Here is a 27,281-nt window from a genome sequence, read left to right on the forward strand (position 1 = left end):
GTCCCCCTCCCAAGCCCCAGAACAGTGGGAATGACATTTTCATGGGATTTCTTAGAGTTGGAAGGCTGGGGAAGGACGAAGTTATTTATTCCAATGCCCTCATTTTACACGTAATTAAATGAAGACTCAGGTAGGCAGCTTGATTTGTGTTGTTGATAGAACCTGGAATCAGGAGTCTCAAGTTCAAATGCTGACTCACTTAGACACTGCGTGATCATTGGCAAGTTACAACCTCTCAGAGTCTTAATTGTCTCATCTATAAAATGGAGATAATCCTACTTGCATTGCCTATCTCACAGAGCTGTAGAAATGGGATTTGTTATACAATTCTGCTTCCCCCCCCACAACCTTGCAGAGTTTAGAGACTATGGGTGTAGAATATTGTCAGAATTGGTTATGTTTGTTGTCTAACTGCTTCTCTCTCTCTCTTTTTTTTATTCTTTGTTACAAGGGGTGGTTTTCTGAGGAGATGAGGAAGAACTGAATTTGGAAATGAAGATAATGTAAAAACAAAACAGATCGATAAACATTAAAAAAAGAAAGAAATGCGAGCTATTTTCACAACACTTATTCAGGGTCAACTGGGTAGCAAAGTGAGATTTTAAACCAGACCTCCTGACTCTAAACCCAGTGTTCTTTTTACTTCACTGGGGTGTCTGCTATCAGGCAACTATACTCTAAAATTGGCAGGAAGGGTTGGCCTGAGGGGGCATCATCTGAAAAAAAAAAAAAAAAGGGAGGCACTGTCTTTCCAGTCTTTGCATCACAGTTCACATGTATTTTGGCCATAGTGGGGAGGGAGGGAACAGGAGCCTGAGCAGCTGGTACTGATTGAACAGGAATTCAGGGCCAAGTTCTATTTTATGACCTACCGTGCCCCTCCCTGGGAGTGGGAACCACTCCAAAGACTCTGACCTGGGCGGGTGAGCTCCTATCTGTCATTGCTGTCTGGGGTGCCCATGGGACCATCTATCCGCTCACTCCCGCTCCCCACACTGCTGCTGCTACTGTTCCATGGTGAATATCTTCTGGGCTTGAGTGGCCCATCCCCGGGAGACTGCTCAATTGTAGGGGCGTCTCCAGCCCTTGACCCCTTCTTTTGTGTATGCCTTGACCTTCCGTGGCCTTTTATCCCTTCCTTGGGAGGGGTTCCTGGAAAACTAGATTGCCACACAATCTGGGGGGTACCAGAGTGGCTGGTGAGGGGAGTGAGACTGGATGGTCTATCCAGGGCAGTAATGAAGATGTAGGGTGGAAAGCTGGGAGAAGATCCTTTTGCCTTGGCCTGGTCTCCTTTCCCTGGCAGCTGGGATGAATCCATTCCCCTCAGCACTTCCCAAGTCTGGGGATGCTGAAATGGTAATTCAGACCCTAACCTCTTTCCTTCTTTTTAATCTCCTTCAGGTGTCCATGGGAACAGCCTGCCAACAGGTAAGTTGCTAATCCTGGAAAAGATAGTGAGAGCAGTCAGTCTGTTGGCCTTGCCTCTGGGACAGCAACATGGAGAGCCCAATAGGGGAATCAGCTGTACAGTGTCATAGAATTAGAGGCCCTGGCTTCAAGTTCCACTTCAGATACTTGTGTTCTCTTAGACAATAGATAATTCTCAGATAATTGTGTTCTCTTAGACAAACCTTATCACCTATCAGTGCTTCCATTTCCTTATCTGTAAAATGAGTAATGCTTTACTTACTACCAAGTGTTATTTGTGAAGAAGGCACTTTGGAAACCGTGAAGCACTATGTGACCTAGAAGTCTTACCTGAGGGCTAGGGGTTTAAGAATCCTTGGGTCCTGGGAGGGGATGGTGGTTTGTAAGGAAAGAGTGGGGAATAGGAATGGGTTAGAAGAGCAGGGAGGCCTCTGGGATGTCAGGGGGTAGTATTTGGGTAAGAATGGCCAAGAAGTCCAGTGTCAGAGAGGATGGTGAAGACTGGAAAGAGCCCGACTTTTTGAGAGGGAAATGAGGCCTAAGGGGAGATCCCAAAGCCTAAATGTCCCATGTTACCTGGGTGTCCTGGTAAGCTTTCTCTCTTTCAACAGTGTGTGGAACCCCTAAAGTAAGTGGGAGAATTATAGGAGGGCAGGATGCCCAGGAAGGACAGTGGCCATGGCAGGTCAGCCTAAGGATCCTCACAGGGCGACATATCTGTGGAGGCTCTCTCATTCATCCGAGCTGGGTGCTGACTGCAGCTCACTGTGTTCAAAAGTGAGTAAGGTCCTTGGCAAGTTGAGCTGGGTGTACCTAATCCTACCAGTGGGCTGTGGGGGGCAGGGATATCTTAAACCTTTACCCCCCCACCTAGAATTTCCCACCCTAATCCACAATTCCTGGGCTATGTACTTTGGGGAAAGGGCAGCAGAGGGGGTGGAAGGAGCAGGAGGAGGGAACAGTCTTTTCAATCATTCTCTTGTACTCCTTAAGATCCACACAGTCTCCAGGGAACTCCATTTCTCCTAGGTTCCCCTATTTAGGCATGGATGCCTTTCTCCTGGTCTCAATTTTCTTATGTACAAAATGTGAAGTTTTAACTTAGATGACCTCTAAGGTCCCTTCCAGGTCTAAATCTATGATCCTATGAGCCTTCCTTTATCTTTAGTGCCCCCAAAACAGGTGGGGGAGCTTTCAAAGTAACGAACTATGAAAGGTGGAGAAGCAGGGTAATATAGGGGAAAGGATCTTATTCTAGGAGTCAAGTGGTTGATTGTTGTCCCTACTCTATCATTTCCTGGCTCTAAAACTTCAACAATCCTAGTTCTTGAGGACCTTACTTTCTAATAGGGTAGAGAACAAGTAGGTATATAAATATAAAGAGCATAAATACAAACCCTAAACCAAATAGTTAAATCCCAGGTAACTTGAGAGGAAGAGCACTGATCTTTTTATTAAGTTTATCAGCCCTTCAGCTGCTCTGGTCTTTATTTCCCTTCTAGTTTCCAGCAGCCCTCATTCTATCAAGTCAGGTTGGGAGAGCTGAAGCTGTATACAGACTCAACCAATTCCTCCTTTGCATCTGTGAGAAGAATCATCATTCACCCTTCCTACAAATGGGGAAGCAATAACCTCAAAGGGGACATTGCACTGCTACAACTAGACTCCTCCTCTCAGATCACCCCTGTTTGCCTCCCAGCACCCCAGACCCAATTCGTTAATGGCACTCTGTGCTGGGTGACTGGGTGGGGAAAAACCAACACAGCAGGTAAGCCAAGGCATAGGGTAAGTGTGCTTGCCCACCTGCTAATCCCCAGGCCTGAGTATTTACATCTCTGAGCCCTACCTAAATGCTACCTCCTCCTCTGAGCAGTTCCTGATTACACCAGTACATAGGAATCTCTCCTTCCTTTGAATTTGTGTAGCCTTGGCTATCTGTTCCATGAATGCAGCCCTGATTGAACGCGGCCTGTTACTTAAGGACATAAAGTAGTCTCTCCAGATACTATATTCCTTGAGGACAAGGATTACATAGTATAAAGGGTCTGTAGCCTAGGCAGGAGACTTGGTTTTGAGTTCCAACTCTACCACTGTCATTGCGCTTGTTCAGTTTTCAGTTGTATCCGACCTTTGTGATACCATTGGGGTTTTCTTGGCAAAGACACTGGAGTGGTTTCCCATTTCCTTCTCTAGATCATTTTATAGATGAGGAAACTGAGGCAAACAGGGTTAAGTGACTTGCTCAGGGTCACACAGCTAGTAAATGTTTGAGGCTGGATTTGAACTCAGGAAGATGAATCTTCCTGACTCCAGGCCTGGCACTCTATCCACTGCACCACCTAGCTATCTCATCTAACTCCACCATTTAGTGTTCACAGAACTCCAGCTCCTCTAGATTTCCCTTACCTTAGATAAGTCAAAGGATACAGTATCCTAGAGTTGGGAAGGACCCTAGAGATTGTCTAGCATAGCTTCCCAAAGTGGGCGATATCACCCCCTGAAGAGTGCTGGAATGAGCCAGGGGGGCAGTAGTAGCCTCGGGTGCAAATGGGGGGGGGTGTTGAATAAAAATAAGGGGGCAGTGGAAGCATAAGGAAAGAAGAAAAGAAAATTTTGAAAAACCATTCATAAATGTTTCATCTGTTGTGTAACAGAATTAAAGTCATAGTGATTACATTATGTTCTAAATAAACACACAAAATGCAAGTTATAACCAATCAGTGGTCAAGTCTGCTAACAAGTCTTAACAAGCAAGTGTTGGCAGGTGGGCCTCTCTTGCATTGTCGGAAAGTCCAACATGCATTGGCAGGAATATGTGCATGTAATGACTTGTTTATAATATGATACTATATAGTTACATGATGCAATATTGTGTCATCAAAATTTCAATGCAGGAAAAACCCCACAAATTTACAATAAATTATTAAATTTAAGATGTCATTTTTAAAAAAAAATTATTCTTTTTTTTGAAATGATGCAAATTTTAAAAAATGGTTAAAGGGTTAAAGAAAGTAGATTTCCAGGGAGATGTTGGGTAATTTTTTTTTTTGAATCGTGGGTGGTAGAGCAAATAAGTTTGGGAAGATTCTAACACAATCCCCTAATTTTATAGATAAGAGAACTGAGGACCAAAGAATGAAAGTGATTTGTTCAAAGTCACACAGTGAATTAGTGACACAATCCGATATATATTTTTGTGGTATTGATGTTATATCCTAGGACAGTCAGTGACTTAATAGTTAACAAAAGTTTAGTAAACACTTGCTTTTTTGCCAAGTATTGTGCTAAGTATTTGTGATCCAAACAAAGGCAAAAAGTCATCTCTGCCCTCAAGGAGCTTACATTCTAATGATGAGACAAACTGTAAATAACTAGGTACATCCAAGGTTCATACAGAGTAGATGGAAGGCAATTTGAAAGGAGGAAGCAAGAAAGGTGTCCCCCGGAAGGTGGGATTTGAATTGAATCTTGAGCCAAGGATTCTAAGAGGTGGAGGTGAGGTGGGAGAAGGCTGCAGGCATGGATGGGAGGTGGAGTGTGTGAGGAAGAGCAAGCAGAATGATGTAGCTGGATCATAGAGCACTTGGAGGGAGACAAAACAGAAGGGGACCAGAATGATTAACTGATTTATTAATTATGGCTCTTTCTCATCTTTCTGCTCTGAAGGTTAATCATATGGTAGTATTAAAAACCCTGTAAGTATGTCACTACAATCAAGTCTTGACTGAGCCTTCATCCCCATTGTGGGGGAGAAAAATAAAAAAATACTTGTATTTCCTTATGGACCCTGGGAGAGCAGAGCCATAAGTATGAATCCAGCTTCTGGGTCAAATCCAGGTGGAGAAGGGGGCAGATAAATGGCTTTTCCTGGGGCTGCCTTTCCTCCCTCCTATGGAGCCTAGGAAAAGTAGAATTACATATGTACTATTCACCTAACAGGATTGTCATGAAGAAAATGTCTACATTTTCAAGCACTATATAAAATTGTTTTTTTTAAAGTACTATAGAAATGTGAGTGTAATTATCTAGTGAAGAATCTTCTACTTAAAACAAATGAATACCCTAAGAATTAGAATTGTAGATATATGATTTAAGAATTGGCTATTAGTTTCCTCCTGCTGCCAGACATTAGAAACATGGTAACAGCTGTTTCTATTATTACAAGAGTGTTCTGAGGATCAAATAGAATAATACACAGGAAATATCCCAAAAGTTTTAGTGCAGTTTTAAGCTTTAATAAGTTCTGAAGTAGAAATGTGACAAGCATACAAAAAAAAATCAAAGGTATTTTGAATATTTTAAATTTTAGAATATTGATATGTTTCTTATGAAAATTCAACATAGCTACCATCATATGCTCTAGTGAGTCTATATATCACACTAGTTGATTTTTTAAATTTGTAAAAATTTTCATCAGCTGCTATTCCATGACTAAAAAGAATTTGTATTATATTTGTAATCTTAGCCTTAGGGTATTCAAAGAATGAGGTCTTGATGCATACATGACAGCTTTGATATGATCACACACACAGAAAAGCCTAGTGGGGATATATCAGGTGACTGAAATGACCTTTTCTACTGATCCACTGGTCTGAGAAAGTGTCATCCAGAAACTATCAGACATAATGCACGAGTGTCCCATTTTGTTAAAATGAAAATAAAAAATGTATCACTTAATTTACAAAGTAAATACATCTAAACAAAGTTTCAAATGATTAAAAAATAAGTTTGAAGCATTTATACTTATGAAATCTTTAAAGTTTAAAACTAAATTAAGTATTTTGGGGCACCCTGTAGAAGGTGCTTTGCAAACTTTAAAACCCTCTATAAATGTTGGCTATTATTACCACCACTACTAATATTGTTATTGCTTAAAGGTGATCCTTCACAACACTGTTGTGGGTATCAGATGAAGTAATGGATGGAGGAGTACTTTGGAAAAATATTATGCATGGGTTAGCTATTGTTTTTATTGTTATATTATCCTGTTTTTTCTCCTTTCCTGATGTGCTGTAGGATCCTAATACGGGCTTATCTAATGGCCTTGAATTTTTCTACAAGTCTTGGCTGCTGGAGTTTCCCCTCCTGCTAGAGGTTCAGGTAGTAGCCCGGAGTGGAATTCCAGACCTGTACCTCCATCTGCCTTCAGGGCATCTTAACCTGGACGTTAGGCAGGCACCATAAGCAGTGACCCACCAGTTTAGATCTCTCCTTTAGGGGGAGATACTGCTCCTCCTCCTAACTTGACTATTTCTTCCTATGATACCCCCTTCTATCTAATCTAATCTCTCGTGTTCATAAATTGTGGTGTTATCTTCCACCCTTTCCTTTTCAATTTAATCCAATACAGAGTCCCGTCAACTCTACCTACAGATTACTTCTTATGATCAGTCGTCGCATTCTCTGGATTCTCTCTGCCACCACCTGGGACAGTTCCATCATTACTGCCTGTCCACACTATTGCAATCACCTTCTGATAGGTCACTCCACCTCCACTTTTTCCTCCTTACAATCTATCCTTTACACCCAAGGGCAGACTTTGCTTCCTTATTCATGGATCTGGTTATGTTACTTCTCTGCCCCAAACCCTTCCATGATTCTTTAACACTTTATCCTTAATGCAACGCCCTTCACCAACTAGGCTTCACTGTTCTTTGTGGTAGTATCATTCAAACCAGACTGGACTGCCTGCCATCTCCCAAATATACTTGGTGTTTTCCTGTCTGTTTGCTTTTGCTCACACTCTTCCTAATTCCTGCAATGCCTGCCTTCCCTATCTCCACCTGCTGAGTTTCCACCCATCCTTAAACTGCTGACTCAAGCGCCACATTCTCCAGGAAGCCTTCCTTGATCCCCTGGAGATGTTAATGATTATCCAGGCTTATACACAGTACTTTGCATGTATCTCTCTGATGTACTTGTCATGTATTTTTTTTTTAATTGTGTATATATCATCTGGGGAAGCTAGGTGGTGCAGTGGATAGAGCCCTGGGTCTGGAGTCAGGAATAGTCATCTTCCTGAGTTCAAATCCAACCTCAGACACTTACTAGCCATGTGACCCTGGGCAAGTCACTTGATCCTGTTTGCCTGTTTTCTCATCTGTAAAATGAGCTGGAGAAGGAAGCAGCAAACCACTCCAGTATCTTTGCCAAGAAAATCTCAAATGGGGTCATGAAGAGTTGGATGTGACTGAACAACAACAACAACAGAGGTTGACATAGGGGAATCAGAGAAGGTCTTGTGGAGGAGGTGACATCTGAACTGGGACTGGAAGGATGGGGAGGATTGGGATATGGAGGAAAAAAGGTAGGGAAGGTATTCTAAAAATGGGGAAGTCTAGAGGTGAGAATGAGTGGAAAGACAGTGGTCTTGGAGTCTTCAGTTTGAATCTCAGCTCTTCTATTTATTAAAACTTTGAGCAAATCTTTCTCCATCTCTGGGCCTTAACTTCCTCATTTGAAAAATTAAGAGAGTTGGACCAGATGGTTATTTCCAGTTTTATGATTCCATGTGATTCTATGGCGGATGCGAGGTAGAAGAGGGTAGGAGGTAGGAAGACTGGCCAATGAGGAAACCTGCTAGTGAAGGATGGCTAGGGAATAAATGAATAAATAAAATAAATATGAATAAAATAAAATAAAAATGAATAAATAAAAAAGCATTTACTAAGTGCTTTTTATGAGCCAGACACTGTGCTGAGTGCTGGGGATACAAATATATGCAAGCAATATAGTTCCTGCCCTCAAGATGCTTAACACCTCAAGGAGGGAAAGGGGAAGTGACTAGATTTTGAAAGGGTCAGGAATGGGCATGGTGATCTAGTTCTAGACAGGGTGAGAGCTCATTCACCTCTAGGTTAGTAAAGTTTCCCAGATGTCCCTAGATGCAGTTATAATTTACGATTTCCTTCACCTTAGAGCCAGTTCATAGGATCATAGATTTAGATAGGCCTTAAAGATCATCAGGTCCAACTTCCTCATTTTTCAAATGAGGAAACTGAGGTTGAGGGAGATTAAGTGACTTGACTGAGGGCCCACAGGTAGAAGGTAGCAGAGCTGAGATTCTAAGCCAGGTCTTCATACTCCAAGCCCAGTCCACTTAACCACTAGCTGGTGTTCACTGCCTCGTTGGCAAAAATCTTCTCTTTTCCCAGATGTTTCCTGGGTTTTGCAAGAAGTCCAGGTCGCCCTGATTGATGCCCAGACTTGTGATGCCCTATACCATATCAATAACCCCACGGCTTCAGGACAACCCCTGGTTTTGGATGACATGATCTGTGCTGGATATGAGCAGGGCCAAAAAGATGCCTGCCAGGTGAGAGCAGCTTCCTCTCTTTCCTCCCCCCAGGCTGTCCAGGTTCATAGACTAATAGCAGTTTCTCACTGAATGAATGAATGAATGAATGAATGAATGAATGAATGGGTGCATCATGCATATATGGGAAAAGAATTTATAAAGCATCTACTATGTGCCAAGTATGGTTCTGAATATTGGGGATAAGAAGGCAAAAGTATGATGGTCCCTGCCCCCAAAGTATTTATATTCTAATAGATGAAGGCAAGCACGTAAGGGAGGGGTGTCCAGTAGAGGAAGTTTTCATTTGTCATTCAATAAACATTTATTAAACATCTACTATATGTCTAAGCAATGGAGACAAAAGACAGTCACTGCTCTCAAAGGGATCACAGTCTAGTGGGAAGAAACATTCAAACAGCTATGTGAAAACAAGTTATATACAGGACAAATTAGAAAAAATCCACTGAGGGAAGGAACCTGAATTAAGATGGATTGAGGAAGTCTTCATGTAGAAAATTTTAGCTCAGACTTAAAGGAAGTCTGAGAAGTAACAGGAATGGTAAATAGAGCCAAAGGGCAGGGCATTGTCATGCCCTTCCAATAGTAATTTTGATTCGACTACTGTTCCCAGACCAAGAGGTAGAATGAGGGGTAGGATATAGGGGTAGTGGTATACCCACACTGTGGCAGTGTAGATGGCAAGATATCCCAGATTATTTGAGTTGGATGGATGGGAAACATGGTCTAGTAGGGCCAGCTAGATGTAGTCCTTTGGGCATGTTTGCACTAATTCACTGGCCTATCCAGCTTAGATCCAGGGTCAAATTCCAAATTGAGTACAATGACTCACTTTTTGAGGGAGGCAGTTGTCCTCTGGATTCCTCAAAGACTTTCTGAATCCTGTTTTTTTTCAAATTGGTCACAGTGTCCCTTGCCCAGCCCCTATGGATCTGAGCCTGGAAAATTCCAATCTCAAACCCTGGAATTAGAGGATGAGGTTCTCTAAAGAATCATGAAAAGCAAGGAGCTCCCATGAGGCTCTAGGAAAAATGGATCCAACTCAGATCCTGCATTCCCCTGAGATCTCACCAAGACTGATGGCTGAAGCCCTGCCTGCCCCATTCCTTTCTTCCTTATACTTCAAAAATCTGCTACCATCAACATTCTCATCTCTTTGGTTCTGATTATCACTCATCCATTTCCCTCCCCTTCCCCTCCTCCCAACCTATATACTCATTTCCGATGTCAAGACAATCATGGTTTCTAGCAAGGGTTTATCAGTGACAAGGGAAGGGCAAACATTAATGGGGATAGAACACCAGACTAGGAGACCTGGATTGGAGGCCTAGCTCTCCTGTTAACTTACTGAGTAACCATGAGTAAATCACTTTCTCAGTTTCCTCTTCTCTAAAATTAGTGGGTGATTAGATGTGTTGGGATGGAAGCTCCTGCTTCAGAGGCTCCCTAGAGGCACCTCTTGGACAACTCCTACTGGGTCACAACTTAGGGCCACCACTTACTAGCTGAGTGGCCTCAGCTAAGTCATTTCTCTGACTCTATCTATGATCCCATGATATTGGACGTGTCCAAAGTCACTCAGCTGGTAAATGGCAGAGTTGATACTTGAATCCAGGATTTCTAACTCCAAATCCAGTTTTGATTCTACCACAGCATTCCGAGCCTCACCCCTTCCTAGAAGTTATAGTAAGTAGTCATTCTCTAGAGCTGCCTCAGTCTTTTTAGAATGCTTGCAGAATTGTCCCAGTGTCCCTACAGTGTGCCTTGCTAGGAAGAAGTCTTCCACCAGATAAGGGCAGAGCTTTATGACATTTGCAATTCAATAATTCCCCAAAGTACAACAGAGAAATCATAGTTTTGCGAGGTTCATGTTAACTATATACTCTGGGACTGAATTAGACCCTGGAGTTGTTCCCTCCCCAATCCCACTCTCCTCCATATATCCACGATCTAGATGATCCAAGGTTTTTTTTTAAGTTTTTTTTTTTTAATTTTTAGGCAATTGGGGTTAAGTGACTTGCCCAGGGTCACACAGCTAGTAAGTGTCAAGTGTTTGTTCTGAGGCCAGATTTGAACTCAGGTCTTCCTGACTTCAGGGTCTGTACTCTATCCACTCTGCCACCCACCTGCCCCAACCCAAGGTTTAAATATACCTCTGTTGTGACTAACCCTGCCCCACCTTTCTCTCTCTCTCTCTCTTAGGGTGACTCTGGAGGCCCCCTTGTCTGTAAGGAGAATAATACCTGGTTCCAAGTTGGAGTGGTGAGCTGGGGAGACGGTTGTGCCCTACCCAACCGGCCAGGAGTTTATGCCTGGGTTCAGGCTTACACAGATTGGATTGAAACCACCATCAACTTTGCTCCAGATGGTCTTTCAGGGCCTGCCTATCCTACTGTGCTGCTGACACTGGTTCTTCTCAGTGTTCAATGAGATTCTTCCCACCATACCTCAACTCTGTAACTGCCAGGCATCTCATCTACCCCTTCATTTGGAACCCTCCTCAACCTCTCTGTAGCCTAGATGTTCTTCTTTGCTTTCTGACTGATGACAGCTATTTCTGTCTGGGGGATGGGAGAAGAGGATCACAAGTTGACATGCTCTGATCCAGACTTGGATCTGGTGCTAGTGCAACACAAGAGTGTAAGGAGACATGGTCTCTATCCAAAGGAAGGGAGGTCACAGGGCTAGTGGGGAAACAGCATATATGGCTCCACAATAATAGAAATGTTCATTCAGCAATATGTCAACTGTATATGTGGTCCTATCTGTATGCAGAAAAAGCTCAAGGGAGGATCACCTGGGCTAGAGTCACCAGGAAAGGCTTCCTAGAGGAAGGAATGAGCATAGAATTGGGCAGCAAGAGACCTGGAATTCAGTCCTGGCTATGTGGTCAGAGCCAAGTCATTTCCCCTGACCTTCAGTTTCCTCTTCTGTAAAATGGATGATGGTTGGATCTCACATTGTATACCAAGATAAAGTCAAAATCAGTATATAATTTAGACATAAAGCAAATGATATGATACCATGATACAAATGATATGATACCATTTGCTTATGATACCATAAGCAAATTAGGAGAACATGGAATCACTTACCTGTCAGATCTATGGATAAGGCAAGAATTTAGGATCAAACAAAATACAGAGAGCATTACAAAATATAAAAAGGATATTTAGATGATATGAAATTTTAAAAGATTTTGGACAAACAAAATCAATGCAAGCAAAATTAGAAGGAAAACAGAAAATTGGGGGAAAAAATTTTACAGCAAGTATCTCTGATAAAGGCTTCATTTCTCAAGTATATAGAGACCTGAGTCAAATACAGAACAATACAAGTCATTCCCCAGTTGATAAATGGTCAAAGAATATGAACAGGAAGTTTTCAGATGAAGAAATCAAAACTATACATAGTCATATAAAAATTGTTATACTGTTAATTAGAGAAAGCTAATTAAAACAACTGAGGTACCACCTCACAGCCATCATACTGGCTAATACCAGTAAATTTTTCTGTATGAAAAAGGAAAATGATAAATGTTGGAGGGGTTGTGGGAAAAGTGGGACACTAATATACTGGGTTTTCCCCCCACATTTATTTATTTTGTTTTTAGTTTATGGTATAAAATAAGCATTTCCATAACACAATGTAATAAAAAAAGATGATTGCACATGAAACTGCAAATCTATTATGTTCAACTTGCTATTCCTTTTAAATATATAATTAAGTTATTGTGTAAATTTTTTTTCTTCCCACCTCAAGTCACCCCCTCAGCCTAGAGATGGCTACCATTAGATTCAAATAGGTATATATATGTGTGTGGGTGTGTGTGGGTGTATATATATATATATATATACACCCACACATACATATATGTAAAATTATTTGATACATATTTTTATTTATCAGTTCTTTCTCTAGATGCAGATAGTCTTTTCTAGTTAATTTGGATTCTTATAATAGTAAAAATGATTTATTGATTCAAAGTCATTCTTAAAACAATATTGTTATTACTATATACAATGTTCTTTTGGTTCGGTTCATTTCACTCTTCATTATTTCATGCAAGTCTTTCCATGTTTTTTCTAAGATCATTGAGCTCATCATTTCTTATAACACAGTAGTATTCCATCACAATCATATACCACAACTTGTTCATCAATTCCCCAATTGATGGGTGTACCTGCAATTTCCAGTTCTTTGCCACCACAAAGAGAGATGCTATAAACATTTTAGAACATATAGGTTCTTTTCCTTTTTCCCCTAACCATTTTTCAAAATAGACCTAGTAGTGGTATTGCTGAGTCAAAGGGTATAGTTTCTCAGATAAAAGTCTCATATTTCAAATACATTAGTATATTAAGAACTAATGCATTGTTGGAAGAGTCGTGAACTGATTCAACCATTCTGGAGAGCAATTTGGTACAATGCCTAAAGGGCTATAAAACTGTGCACACCCTTTGATCCAACCTTACCACTATTAGGTCTGTATCCCAAAGAGATCATAAAAATGGGGAAAGTACCCACATGTACTTTTTTTTTAAAAAAGGGAAAAGAACATATTTGTACAAAAATATTCATAGCCGCTCTTTCTGTGGTGGCAAAGAATTGGAAATTAAGGGGTTGCCCATCAACTGGGGAATGGCTGAACAAGTTGTGGTATATGATTGTAATGGAATATTATTGTGCTATAAGAAATGACAAGGAAGATGATTTCAGAAAAACCTAGAAAGACTTACATGAACTGGTATGAAGTAAAGTGAACAGGATCAGGAACACATTATACACAGTAACAGCAACATTGTGCAATTAACAACTTGTCAATGACTTAGCTATTCTCAGCAATATAATGATCCAAGAAAATCCCAAAGGACTCATGATGAAGAATGCTATCTATCTGTCTCCAGAGAAAGAACTGAGGTCATCTGAATACAGACTGAAGCATACTATTCTTCACTTTCTTTTTTGTTTGAGTTTTCTTGCACAAAATGACAAATATGGAAATATTTTGCATGATTGCACATGTACAACCTATATCAGATTGCTCACCATCTTAAGGAGTGGGGAGGAATGGAGGGAGGAAAAGAATCTGGAACTCAAAACTTAAAAAAATTCCAACAAATGTTAAAAATTGTGTAAATGGGGGGAACTAAAATATTAGTTAAAGATAAATAGGTAGATAACAAAAAGAAATGAAGTGGTTGGTTTAGAGAGGGGTTCTTAACCTTTTTTTTTGTGAAATGGTCTTCTTGACCATCTGGTGAAGTTTATGACTCTCTAGAATAGTGTTTTTAAATGAATAATACAAAATGCGAATCTAAAGGTTAATGAAAATATTTATTTTGAGGCAATTGGAGTTAAGTGACTTGCCCAGGGTCACATATCTATTAAGTGTCAAGTGATGTCTGGTCTGATTTGAACTCAGGTCCTCCTGACTCCAGGGCCAATGCCCTATCCACTGTGCCACCCAGCTACCCCACTAGGTTAATGAAAATAAAGATGTAATTTTTCTTCCTAGCCAAATTCATGAATTCTTTGAGGGCCTGTGGAGTGCAGGTTAGGAATTCCTTGCCTAGATGATCTCCAGGACTTCTTCGGGCTCTGACATTCTATAATAACAATAAGAAGAAATTAAAACCATGTGGGAATGGAATAAAGTACATGTCCTCACCATCGTCTTTTTTACTGGAGTTGCTCCAGAGATGCCCTTAGTGAGCCTCCAGAGGAGGAGTTTACATCCCAACACATCTAATCAATTATAAAAAGTCATCATTTTATTTATCTGTGCAATGGTGGATAAAAGAAAAATGGCAAAGTCAGATCTAAATAATTGGAAAAACATCAGTTGCTCATGGGTTGGTCGAGCTAATATAATAAAAATGACAATTCTACCTAAGCTAATTTACTTATTCAGTGTTATACCAATCAAACTATCAAAAAATTATTTTATAGAGCTAGAAAAAAATAACAAGATTCATTTAGAATAACAAAAGGTCTAGAATATCAAGGGAACTAATTAAATGAAATGCAGGGGAAGGTGGCCTAGCAGTTCCAGACCTTAAATTGTGTTATAAAGCAGCAATCATCAAAACTACTTGATACTGGCTAAGAAATAGAGTGGTGGATCAGTGGAATAGGTTAGGTATGCAAGACTATAGTAATCTACTATTTTATAAACCCAAAAACCCCAACTTCTAGAATAAGAACTCACTATTTGACAAAAACTGCTGGGAAAACTGGAAAAGAGTATGGCAGAAACTAAGCATGGCGGGGGAGGGGGAGCCAAGGTGGTGAAGCAAAAGCAGTTACTTGCTTGACTTCTCTCCCAAACCCCTCCAAATACCTGTAAGAAATGGCTCTAAACAAATTCTAAAGCAGCAGAACCCACAAAACGCAGAGTGAAACAAATTTCCAGCCCAAGACAACCAGGATGGTTAATCGGAAAGGTATATTGCACTGGACTGGGAGAGGAATGCAATTCAGCATGGGTGCACAGGCCGCAGTGAACCTGGAACAGGCCTCAGAGGACTAAATCACTGGCAGCTGTGGTGGATTCCAGACTTCTCAACCCATTAACACTAAAGACAACTTAGAAGGTCAGAGGGAAAAGTCTGTGTCTGCAGTGAGAGAGAAACATGGGGTCCCAACCCCATTTCCTGAGCACAGCACCAGGGTGGTGGCTGCCTCCTGAGCTTCTGGCCCACAGACTGAGGGGGAATTGAGTGGCTGATCAGAGGGGGATTGCAGGGATCTCTTTGCCAGTGCTGAGGCAGGAGTCTCTTGCTTTGCCATGCTTGGATCTGGGTCACAGTTCTGGGTGGCGGTCCTAGGGTGAAGAGGAGCGCTGGTGTGGTGGAGCTTGTAGTGGCTATAGAGGGGAAATCCACCTCATAGTTCTAAGGCAGAAAAGAGTGCCTGTGGTCACTCATAGACCAGAGCACAGGCCACAAAAGGAGTAAACACCTCGCCTTTGATCATAGCACCTTGGAAGAACTAAAAATTTTCAGGTCCCTAGAAGTATCTCTGAAAACAGCTGCACAAAACCCCTGAAGCTTGGGACAGTACATTCTCCACACTAGAAGCAGACTTCTATGTGAGGGATTGTCTGATGTTGGCTACTGCCACGTGGAAGTTGTGGCAAGATGGGGCAGGGACAGGATATTAGGAAGTAACCGGAGCTCATGCTCCCGAGGCAGGGGGCTGTGCTATGTGGAGTTGTGATGAACTGGGGAAGGAACAGGATACAAGGAAGTAGCCGGAGCACGTGCTCCTGAGGCAGGGGGCTGTGCCACGTGGGAGTGGGACAGCAGAGAACGAGCTCCCTTTGTCTAGTCCTCTCCCTTTGTGCAGCACTAACCCCAGATGCCTCCTTCCAGTATTTAGGCCTAGCTTCCTTTGTCATGTCCTCTCCCTTGGTGCAGTGCTAACCCCAGACATCCCCTTCCGGTATCTGATCCTACAATCAATGACTAGTAGGCAGGCTGAGGAGGAGGGGCTACGAAGGTATATAAGGGGCAGTAGGGGTCGGAGCTTGCTCTTTTGCTCCTGCTCCTGTACGCGTGCTTTCCTGCTTGGCCTTGCTGTGATGGCCTCTGAATAAAGTTCGAGTGCTTGCACCTCCTGATCGGCTCGTCTCTGTGTTTATCCAGGTGGGCTCCGAGGACCAGTGAGTATGACCCTGGCAGCCTGCTCCTAATAGAAGGAGAGTGCACGGCCTGACCAGCACACTTCTACCTTAACAAAGAGTTTATAACTCAAGTCATTGGCTGGGATCATGAGCAAGCAGCACAAAAAGAATCAGACCATAGAATCTTTCTTTGGTGATAAAGAAAATCAAAACATACAACCAGAAGAAGACAACACAGTCAAAGCTCCTACATCCAAAGCCTCCAAGAAAAATATGAATTGGTCCTAGGCCATGGAAGAGCTCAAAAAGGATTTTGAGAAGCAAGTGAGAGAAGTAGAGGAAAAACTGAAAGTGATGCAAAAAAATCATGAAAAGCAAGTTAACAGCTTGCTAAAGGAGACCCAAAAAAATACTGAAGAAAATAACACCTTAAAAATAGCCTAACCCAAATGGCAAAAAAGGTCCAAAAAGCCAATGAGGAGCAGAATGCCCTAAAGAGCAAAATTGGCCAAATGGAAAAGGAAGTCCAAAAGCTTACTGAAGAAAATACTTCCTTAAAAATTAGAGTAGAGCAATTGGAGGCTAGTGACTTTATGAGAAATCAAGACACTGTAAAACAAATTCAAAAGACTGAAAAAATAGAAAACAATGTGAAATATCTCATTGGAAAAACAACTGACCTGGAAAATAGATCCAGGAGAGAGAATTTAAAAATTATTGGACTGTCTGAAAGGCATGATCAAAAAAAGAACCTAGACATCATCTTTCAAGAAATGATCAAGGAAAACTGCCCTGATATTTTAGAACCACAGGACAAAACAGAAATTGAAAGAGTCCACCGATCACTTTCTGAAAGAGATCCCAAAGGAAAACTCCTAGGAATATTGTAGCCAAATCCCAGAGATCCCAGGTCAAGGAGAAAACATTGCAAGCAGCCAGAAAGAAACAATTCAAGTATTGTGGAAACACAGTCATGATAACACAAGATTTAGCAGCTTCTACATTAAGGGACCACAGGGCTTGGAATATAATATTCTGGAGGGTGAAGGAGATAGGATTACAACCAAGAATCACCTACCCAGCAAAACTGAGCATAATCCTTCAGGGGAAAAAATGGACATTCAGTGAAATAGAAGACTTTCAAGCATTCTTGATGAAAAGACCAGAGGTGAACAGAAAATTTGACTTTCAGATACAAGAGTAAAGAGAAACATGAAGAAGTAAACAGGAAAGAGAAATCATAAGAGACTTATTAAGGTTGAACTGTCTACATTCTGCATGGAAAGATGATATTTGTAACTCATGAGTCCTTTGTCAGTATTAGAGTAGTTGGAGGGAAAAAATTATATGTATGCATATAGATATATAGATAGATAGATAGATAGATAGATAGATAGACAGATAAATAGAGGGCACAGGGTGAGTTGAAGATGAAGGGGTGATATCTAGAGAATAAAATTAAGGGGTGAGAGAGGGTTATACTGGGAGAAGGAAAAAGGGAGAGGTAGAACGGGGAAATTATCTCACATAAAACAGATAAGAAAAGGCTTTTACAGTAGAGGGGAAATGGGGGGAAGGTGGGAGGGAATGAGTGAATCTTAGTCTCATCATATTTGGCTTAAGGAGAGAATAACATACATACATAGGTATGGAAATCTATCTTACCCTACAGAAAATGGGGGGGGGGGAGAGAAGGGGACAAGAGAGCAGGAGGATGATAGAGGGGAGGGCAGATTGGGGGAGGGGATAATCAGAAGCAAGCACTTCTAAAGAGGGACAGAGTCAAAATAGAGAATAGAATAAACAGGGGTGGGGTAGAATGAAGGGAAATATACTTAGTTTTTCACAACATGACTACTATGGAAGTGTTTTGCATGACTACACATGTATAACCTGTATTGAGTTGCTTGTCTTCTCAATGATGGTGGGTGGGGAGGGAGGAAGGGAGAAAATTTGGAACCCAAAGTTTTAAAAACAAAAATTTAAAAAAAAATTTGTTTTCACATGCAACTGGAAATAAGATATATAGGAAATGGGGTATAGAAATCTATCCTGCCCTACAGGAAAATTGAAGGGAAAGAGGATAAGAGAAGGGGGGGAGAGATAGAAGGGAGGACAGATTAGGAGAAGGGATATTCAGAATGCATGCCATCTTGGGGTGGGGGGAGGGATGAGATGGGGAGAAAATTTGGAACTCAAAATCTTGTGGAAGTGAATGTTGAAAACTAAAAATAAATTAATTAATTAAAAAAAAAAAAGAAACTAGGCATAGACCAAAATCTCACATCATATACCAAAATAAAGCCAAAATGGGTTCATGATTTGGATATACAGGCTGATACTATAAGCAAACTGGGAGGGCAAGGAATAGTTTACCTGTCAGATCTATGGAAAAAAGAAGAATTTATGACCAAACAGGAGATAGAGGACTTTATGAAATGCAAAATGAATAACTTTGATTGCATTAAATTGAAAAGTTTTTGCACAGACAGAGTGAATGCAACCAAGATGAGGAGGGAAACAGAAAACTGGGAAAGAATTTTTACAACCAGTCTCTCTAATAAGGGCCTCATTTCTAAAATACATAGAGAACTAAGTCAAATTTATAAGAATACATGTCATTCCCCAATTGATAAATGGTTAAAGGATATGAATGGACAGTTCTCAGATGAAGAAAGTAAAGCCATCTATAATCAAATGAAAAAATGCTCTAAATCACTATTGACTAGAGAAATGCAAATTGAAACAACTCTGAGGTACCACATCATACCTATCAGATTGGCTAACATGTCAAAACAGGTAAATGATAAATATTGGAGAAGATATGGGAAAACTGGAACACTAATGCATTGTTCGTGGAGTTTTGAAATGATCCAACCATTTTGGAGAGCGATTTGAAACTATGCCCAAAGGGCTATAAAAATGAGCATATCCTTTGACCCAGCAATAGCACTTTTTTTTCACTTTTTAAAAATTAACTTATTTTGCTTTATCAACAATCACTTCCATAAGCTTTTGAGTTTTAATCTTTCTCCCCCTCCCTCCCTAAGATGGCGTACAATCTGATATAGGCTATACACATATATACATTCCTATTAAACATTTTCACATTAGTGATGTTGTAAGTAAGAATTAGAATCAACAAGAGGAACCACCAGAAAGAAGAAACAAAACACAAGAGAAGAAAAAAAAATAGCAAATAGTATGCTTCAATCTGCATTCAAACTCCACAGTTCTTTCTTTGGATGTGGATAGCATTTTCCATTAGGAGGTCTTTGGAGATGTCCTAGATTCTTGCATTGCTAAGAAGGGCTAAGTCTATCAAAGTTAGTCATCATACAATGTGGTGGTTACTGTGTACAATGTTCTCCTGGTTCTGCTCACTTCACTCAGCATCAGTCCATACAAGTCTTTCCAGGTTTTTCTGAAGTCTGCCTGCTCATCATTATAGCACAATAGTATTCCATTACATTCATATACCACAACTTGTTCAGCCATTCCCCAATTGATGGGCATCCCCTTAATTTCCAATTCTTTGCCACCACAGAAAGAGCTACCATAAATATCTTTGTACACGTGGATCCTTTTCCCATTTTTATAATCTCTTTGGGATACAGACCTAGAAGCACTAGGGAATGGGAAAAGGATGGAATACTATTTTATGTTTGATGAGTCTAGGTGATGACACTTAAACTGGTCCTTGATAGGTAAGATTACAGAGGCTGAGGAGAAGAGGGAGACAAATAGGGGGACTTGTGTGGAGATGGGAAAGAGGCTGGTATGTGAAGGACATCTTTAGGTCAACAAGTCTTGGTCTAGTGTGGTGGTGTTCAGGGAGGTGATTTCTTGTCCGATGGTCCAGCATCTTCAAGGGACAGATTGAATCCTGGCTCTCATTCAACTTTATTTACCGACTGGGTCTTTCTCAGAACAGACATAATATCAACTCATGTCTTTCGCCATTGATGAAGGGCAGACTCCAGACTTGGTTTGCCATGCTAGGCTATAGAGAGATGGGTGAGGGGAAGGGGGTAGAAAAACTTAGGGCAGAATCTCAGGCTCAGAGCCATGACTAGAGCAGAATGACTGGGATTTTGCCAAAGGGCTTGAAATTTAGAGCGGGCTGATAGCGTTTGTACTCCTTCAGCAGATAGAAACAATTGAGGTTAGCACTTAACTAGCAAGAATGATTAGTTAAAAAATAAAATTTTAATTTAAAAAAGAATAATTAGTTAAAATTGGAAGCCACCAGATGGAATAGTTTCTTCTTGCCACAGGCAGCCATGCTCCTGGTAAACTCTTTTCTGGTCTAGCCCCCTCTACTCTCTCCTCTGACAGCAACTTCACTAACAGATACTTCATGGGTTCATGCTTATGGAAACCAGTCTCCTGGAGATTTCTTTATTTTTTGTGAGGCAGTTGGGGTTAAGTGACTTGCCCAGAGTCACACAGCTAGTGTGTTATATATATATCTGAGGCTAGATTTGAACTCAGGTCCTCTTGATTCCAGGGCCAGTACTCTAGCCACTGCACCACTTAGATGCGCCTCTCCTGGTGATTTCTTTCTCCCATCTCACAGTGGCATCCTAAGGTCTCTCTCAACCAGAGGACTCTTTATGTCCCAAAACCTAAGGTCTCAACTCTGGTTTTTCTGCACTCCAAACAAATTTATCTTAAGGTTGATTCAAAAGCCTTAAATGCTGCTTGTCCTGGGTGCTAAAATTGCTTGTTATGGCTCTGCCTAGATGTCCCTTTTAAGGAAGAGTTCTATGCCCAGGGGATGGTTCTGTACCTCTTCTTAGGAGATAACCAGGGGAATGGAAGATGCTGCAGTTGGGAGGATGCAAGTTAGACCTCAGGAAACATTTCCTGATGTTCACCTGCATGAGAAGTCTCAGAGGCAACTCCCACCACACCTGAGGCTACTGCCTAGGGGACTCAGTCATAACCAAGGTTAATTGTTTTTACTGATAAGGCCTTGGGCACTGTGGGTGGAGAGAAGAGATAAGAGAAGGCTCAGCAGGGGAAGATCTATTTCTGGGGAAGACAAAGAGAGAACAACAACAAGGTCCCTGCCCTCCAGGAATTCCTGATTTGGGGTGAGGATCCTGACTCAAGTCATCAAATGTGACAGGTATCTTTCTTAGCTTTGTGACACAGCAATAGCCCTCAGAGAACCCTCATGTTGAGGGAGGGGCATGGTCTTCACTTTGAGGAAGTCCCTATTCTGAAGAGGAGATGTTCTGTGATCTTTGGGAGCTTTTGCTCTAAAGGGGTTAGAAAGTAGTCCTTGGTCTAGTGAATGGTGTGGGGATAGCATGACTCCTGCCCCTAGGCAATCCCTAGTTTGAAGGAAGATGCATGCCAGGCACTGTGCTAAGTGCTGAGGACAAAAAGATCCGCCCTCAGGCACTTACAGTTTAATGGTGGATGAAAATGAATGCTGCAAAATCATAAAGAATAAGCATGGATGGACCTCAGACTCCTCTGGGGGAAGCTGAAGAGTGTGAGCCGTCATGTTCTTCGCCTCATCACTCTGGGTGGGGGCCACCAGCTTTTCTCATTTGGTAGAACCTACCAGAGCTTCTTCTTTGCTGACATAACCTTCAGGAACCTAGGGTGTTACCTCCATGATAAAGCATCACCAGATTTTAGTTGAGAAAACGTAGTGAAGAAAATGTTAATATACATTATGAGAATTTTGTTTCAATTAAAATTTCAGATAACTCAGAACTTGTCTAAAATATGCAAAATGCTTGTTTGCAGTATGTTTAGATCACAATCTGTGCTTCATATCTACAAAAATCCCCAATTCGTACATTTTATAACAGCATATGTATGATTATCACTTGAATTTTGCATTTGTTATATTGCCAAAGCCAGGACACTAATTATAAAGTTTTCTTGTATTTGATTTAACTTACTTTGCGTATACTCATTTAAAATATGAGTTCCTTTAAGGGCAAGAACTGCTTTCTTTGGTCTTTGTATTCCCAGTGCCCAGCAATATAGTGCCCACTATACAGATGGAACTAAATAAATGCTTGTGGAGATTTAAAAAAAGAATAAGCAGGCTTGAAAGAAGAGATATGAGAAGACACTTTCAATCCACTCCTGTGCAGAGACGGAAGTTCAACAAGTGATGTACTTATTTTCAGACTTTTTCAATGTTTTGATCAATTATACTGATTTTTGTTGCTTGTTTTTCTATTTTTATCTTTAAAAATACTATTTGTTGTATGAGATGACTGTCTGGGAGGGAGTAGGTTGAAACCATGGTTATGTAAAAAAAAGACATCAATAAACACTTATTTTGGGGAAAGCAATGTACAAAGATAAAGACAAATAACTGGACCATCACTGAATAAATATTGGTATAGTAGAATTTACAATTGCTACCAAGGTGTGAATCCCAGTCTGAGATAAAGCTGAGGAAGAGGGTAGAAGACAAGGGGTGATTTTGTGGGCAGGAAAGCATCTTGAACATGTTCCCTGGACTATTTTTGTAGGTTTTTCTGAGAGAGAGACCTCTGGTTTGACATTTCATACCTTTCCTTTCCTTGTTTGTGGTCATGAATGAAGAAGCTTCTGGGACACTGGAACTGGTGAAAAGGCAAGGCTGGGTGGCTGTGGTCCTCTGCAGCACTACTGCTCCAGCCTAAATCAGTCACAGTGAAGGAAGAGTGGAGGTAGATTCTGGAGAGCTATGGTATTTGCAATAGCTAAGGTAGGTATGGATGTGGAGCGGATATGGAGCGGATATGGAGCTAAGCCATTGGTGATACAACATTGAATCCGGCTGGAGTGAGGCCAAATGGGACTGACCATTGATGTATAATTCCCCAGCCATGGGGAGACCAAGTGAGAAATGACTCATAACCATCCTGGCACTTCCCCCTGTTTTCTCTGAGCACTTGCCAAGATGATCTCAGTGAGTTCCCAACCCACAATCCTTTTCCTTACTCTCTGCTCCCTTCTCTTAATTCAATGGAAAGAAGAAGGAGATGTTGGGGAAAAGGAGTCAATGGGATGAAGCAATTTATGTTTTTACTATTCAAAAACTTTAAATTTTTTGTTTGCCATGCTGCCACTCTTTTATAGTCAGTCACCTTATTGGATTTTAATAAAACATGTGGCCACTAAAATGTCATTTATTCCTATGAATGAGGTTAGCAGATGAGAGCAGGTTTTTCAGATTTGAGATGAGTGATTGTCCAATTTTAATAATTTTAGAACAAATTCTAGATCATATACTTTAATCTATACTGAAACTGGATCCAACAATAGTCCCTCAGACGCAGCTAGAGTGAAGTGGATAGAGCACTGGGCCCAGAGTTAGGAAGACTTGAGTCCTAATTTGGCCTTGACACTTACTGTGCGACGCTGGGAAAGTCACTTTAACTCTGTTTGCATTAATTTCCTCATCTATAAAATGGGAATAATAATAGCACCTACCTTCCAGGATTGTTGTAAGGTTCAAATGAGAGAATATATGTAAAGTGCACAGTGCCTGACACATAAATGCTTAATAAGTCCTTCCTTCTTTTACCCCTTCTTTCCTCCTTTCTTTCTTGACCATTGAAAATTCAGGGTAGTGGGAAGAGGAGTAGTCTAAGTAGATTGAGCACCCTCTGGTGATCCAGGGGGATACTGTGGCCTTTGGGAAAGCTGGAGTAGGTGTACTGAATACCCTCTGAAGTAGCCATTTGGCTAATGAATGGTCTGAGGGTAGTGCCACCTGATGATCAGAGTATGGATACAATACTTCCTAGCTGGTTATTAATTCATCAAAGCAATGGCAAAAATTACTGAATATTTCTGGTGCAATTTAATGATTCATGCGTCATATACTTCATGATTTTATTTTGGTTTCCCCAGTCAAATTAAGCTAATTGTTCAGCAGTTAGTTGCCCATGAGCAATAGGATAATATAAGCCAATGATAAACGAGCAACCCTAGATATAGAGCCTATATGCCGATATAAACATTAATAAATGCTCAATGATTAACTAATAGAAATGTGAAATAGCTCAAGGCCAAGCACAGATCTCTGGGGCACTCCTCTTGAGATCTCCTTTCAAGATAATGTCAAAGCCTTTGTCTTTACTCTTTGGGTGAAGCCATTAAACCACTTTTGTAGCCAATCAACTATCTTGTCTTGCCTAGTTCAAACCTTTCTGTCTTGTTCACAAGAATACCATGAAGGACTTTGTCTTCAAAGTCAAATTCACTGACTTATAGTTTGCATATGTCACCTTTTTCTCTCTTTTGAAATCAAGACATTGTTTACCCTATTCAGTTTCTGTAGTGCCTCTTCCATTTTTCATGATCTTTCAAAGATCAGCAATAGTAGTTTGGCAATCACATTTTTCCAAGTGTTCCCTACGATTTAGTTGTTTTGTACCTGGTGATTTGGAATTTTTCAAAGGCAACTAGTGACTCTTTTATTGTCTCTCTACTTCTCTTGGATTCTAACTTCCTATTAAATATGTTTGTTCTCAGCTGTGGTATATGAATGTAATTGAATACTATTGTGCAATAGGAAATGATGAGCAGGCAGATTCCAGAAAAAACTTGGAAAGATTTATATGAACTGATGCAAAGTGAAATGAGCAGAACCAAAAGAACATTGTACACAGTAACAGCAACATTGTGTGATGATCAACTATGAATGACTTAGCTCTTCCCAGCAATACAATAATCTAAGAAAATTACAAAGGACTCATGATGGAAGATGCTATTCACATTCAGATAAAGAACTGATAGACTCTGAATATAGATCAAAACATACTATTTTTACTCATTTTTTTTCATTTTTTTTTCCTTTTGGTCTGTTTCTTCTTTCACAATGTGACTAATATATAAATATGTTTTACATGATTGTGCATAAAATTTTTTTAAAACAAAATTTTGTTCTGCCCTTTCCAGTTCAAAGGCCATTATTCTTGTCATAAAACACAGATACCAAAAAAGAATTAAATATTTCTCTTTTTCTCTGATACCAGTTATCTTTCCTTCCACTTTGGTTCTCCTGAACCCTAGCTCTTTACCTCCATTTTGTGTATTGTCTTCTTCCATTAGGATGTAAGCTCCTTGAAGGGAGGAATTATCTTTTCTTTTTGCTTGTATTTATATCTAATTTCTGAGTAAGAGCTCCATGTTAGATACAGGATTCTGAGGAATGCCATGTCCAAAATATCATGGCATTTGTGTCTTCTTTGCAATTCTGTGATTCTAAGTCTTTAGTGAACACCTACCATATGTAGGGTTTTACATTTGTAGGAAGAACAGAGAAGTATAAGGAAGACAGTATGATTGGAATGGAGAGTTCAGCAAGAAGGAGAAATGAAATAAGATGAGAAAGCTCGAGGGAAGCCATATTGGAGCTTTAAAAAGCTAAAGAAGACCAGGTTGAGGTATTTTTTATCCTAGAGGCAATAAAGATTCAATGAAGATATTTGACTGGGTATCTTTGAGATGGCATCTAACATGGACATACCTGTATTTAGGACTGTCAATTTGGAAGCTATTTGGTGGGCAGATTGAAAAAAGAAAAGAGTAAAGGCAGGCGTACCAATTTGGAGTCTATTTCAATAGTCCAGAGGAGAGATGATGAAGTTCTAAGAAAGGGTGGTAACTGTTTGAATGGAGAAATTGAATGGATGTAAGAGGTTATTTTGGGGGTGGTTTTAATAAGATGACAACTAATTTGCTATAGGGGCTGTCAGAGAAGGAACAGTCAAGAATGATTCCTGGGTTACTACAAGGATGGTGGTATGATCAACAGAAATATTGAGGTTTAGAGGAGGAATGACTTTGAGGGGAAAGATAACAAAGTTGTTTTACATATATTCAATTTGAGTTGTCTATTGAACAGCCATATAGAAATGTTCAGCAGGTAGTCCTGAAGTTCAGGAGAGAGATCAGGGCCGGACACATTCATTTGGGAGTTATCTGCATAGAAATGATAATCGAATCCATTGGAATTGATGATATTGCTGAGAAAGAAAGTAGAACAGAATTTTACAAACTATGGAGTATACTTTCTTGTGGGGAAGGTTGAAAACTTTTTTAGAGTGAAAGCAATGACCAAAATTATTGGATTTTTTTTAGTGCAACTCTCACATAAATACATCCATTAAAAAAAAATCCTGAACAAAGTTCAGATTAAAATCAAGATGAACAAGATAAACATGGTAATTTAACTACAACTGACAGTGAATGCCATCTAAGGATTATTTAATATAGTATGTGTGAAAGAGATTGGATTTGAGTCAGCTCACATCAAATCTCAATGCGGGTGTGATCTGCCACTGACACTGTCAATTGGTGTAGGCTCATGACAGATGAATTATATGATTATGCTGTTAGCTATAATTGAATGTGAAGTGTATAAATTTGAGGTTAAACAATCATTATATGGAAGCTAAAAGCAGCATAATATCTGTTACATTTCTCAACATCATCAATTTTGGCAAGTTTAATAGAATGACTAGGTTTTCCAAAGCTAGAACTGCTTAAGTCAGTTAGGTGGCTCAGTGGAAAGAGTGCTGGACCTGGAGTCAGGAAGACCTGAGTACAAATACAGCCTTAGACACTTACTAATTTTGAGATATTGGGCAATTCATTTAACCTCTGACTGCCTCAGCTTTCTCAACTGTAAAATGGGAATAATAATAGTAGCCACCTCCCAGCATTGTTGAGAGTATTAATTGAGATGATATTTGTAAAGCATTTTGTAAAACTCAAAGTACTTTACAAATGATAGCTATCATCATCTTTTAAAAATTGAAATAACTCAGGAATTCTCATATATTGTAGTTTGACATTTTCTTATATTTTTAATTGTTGCTAATTTTAAAAGTGAAATAATGTCTCTTCATGCTGAATACACAAATAATCAGTTAT

At 40.3% G+C, this 27,281-nt stretch overlaps 1 protein-coding gene across 1 annotated transcript; it reads left to right on the plus strand.

Moving 5' to 3' along the window:
• The first annotated feature begins 959 nt into the window (after positions 1-959).
• On the plus strand, positions 960-11,176 carry LOC114043647 (serine protease 30-like). Its single transcript, XM_027862711.1, has 6 exons — positions 960-1,017; positions 1,405-1,431; positions 2,043-2,198; positions 2,891-3,199; positions 8,586-8,746; positions 10,949-11,176. Exons 1-6 carry the CDS (start codon positions 960-962, stop codon positions 11,174-11,176), a joined length of 939 nt encoding a protein of 312 aa, XP_027718512.1.
• The last annotated feature ends 16,105 nt before the right edge of the window (positions 11,177-27,281 follow it).

The sequence above is a fragment of the Vombatus ursinus genome, unplaced genomic scaffold (genome assembly GCF_900497805.2).
Source record: "Vombatus ursinus unplaced genomic scaffold, bare-nosed wombat genome assembly UNPS02014770.1, whole genome shotgun sequence".
NCBI classification, from domain to species: Eukaryota; Metazoa; Chordata; class Mammalia; order Diprotodontia; family Vombatidae; genus Vombatus; species Vombatus ursinus.

Excerpts from the sequence above, each read along its gene's own strand:
- LOC114043647 (XM_027862711.1), top strand. The coding sequence starts at position 960 with ATGGGACCATCTATCCGCTCACTCCCGCTCCCCACACTGCTGCTGCTA. Across the intron at positions 1,018-1,404 it reads GCTGCTGCTACTGTTCCATG|GTGTCCATGGGAACAGCCTG; the intron begins GTGAATATCTTC and ends AATCTCCTTCAG. Across the intron at positions 2,199-2,890 it reads GGTGCTGACTGCAGCTCACT|TTTATCAGCCCTTCAGCTGC; the intron begins GTGTTCAAAAGT and ends CTTTTTATTAAG.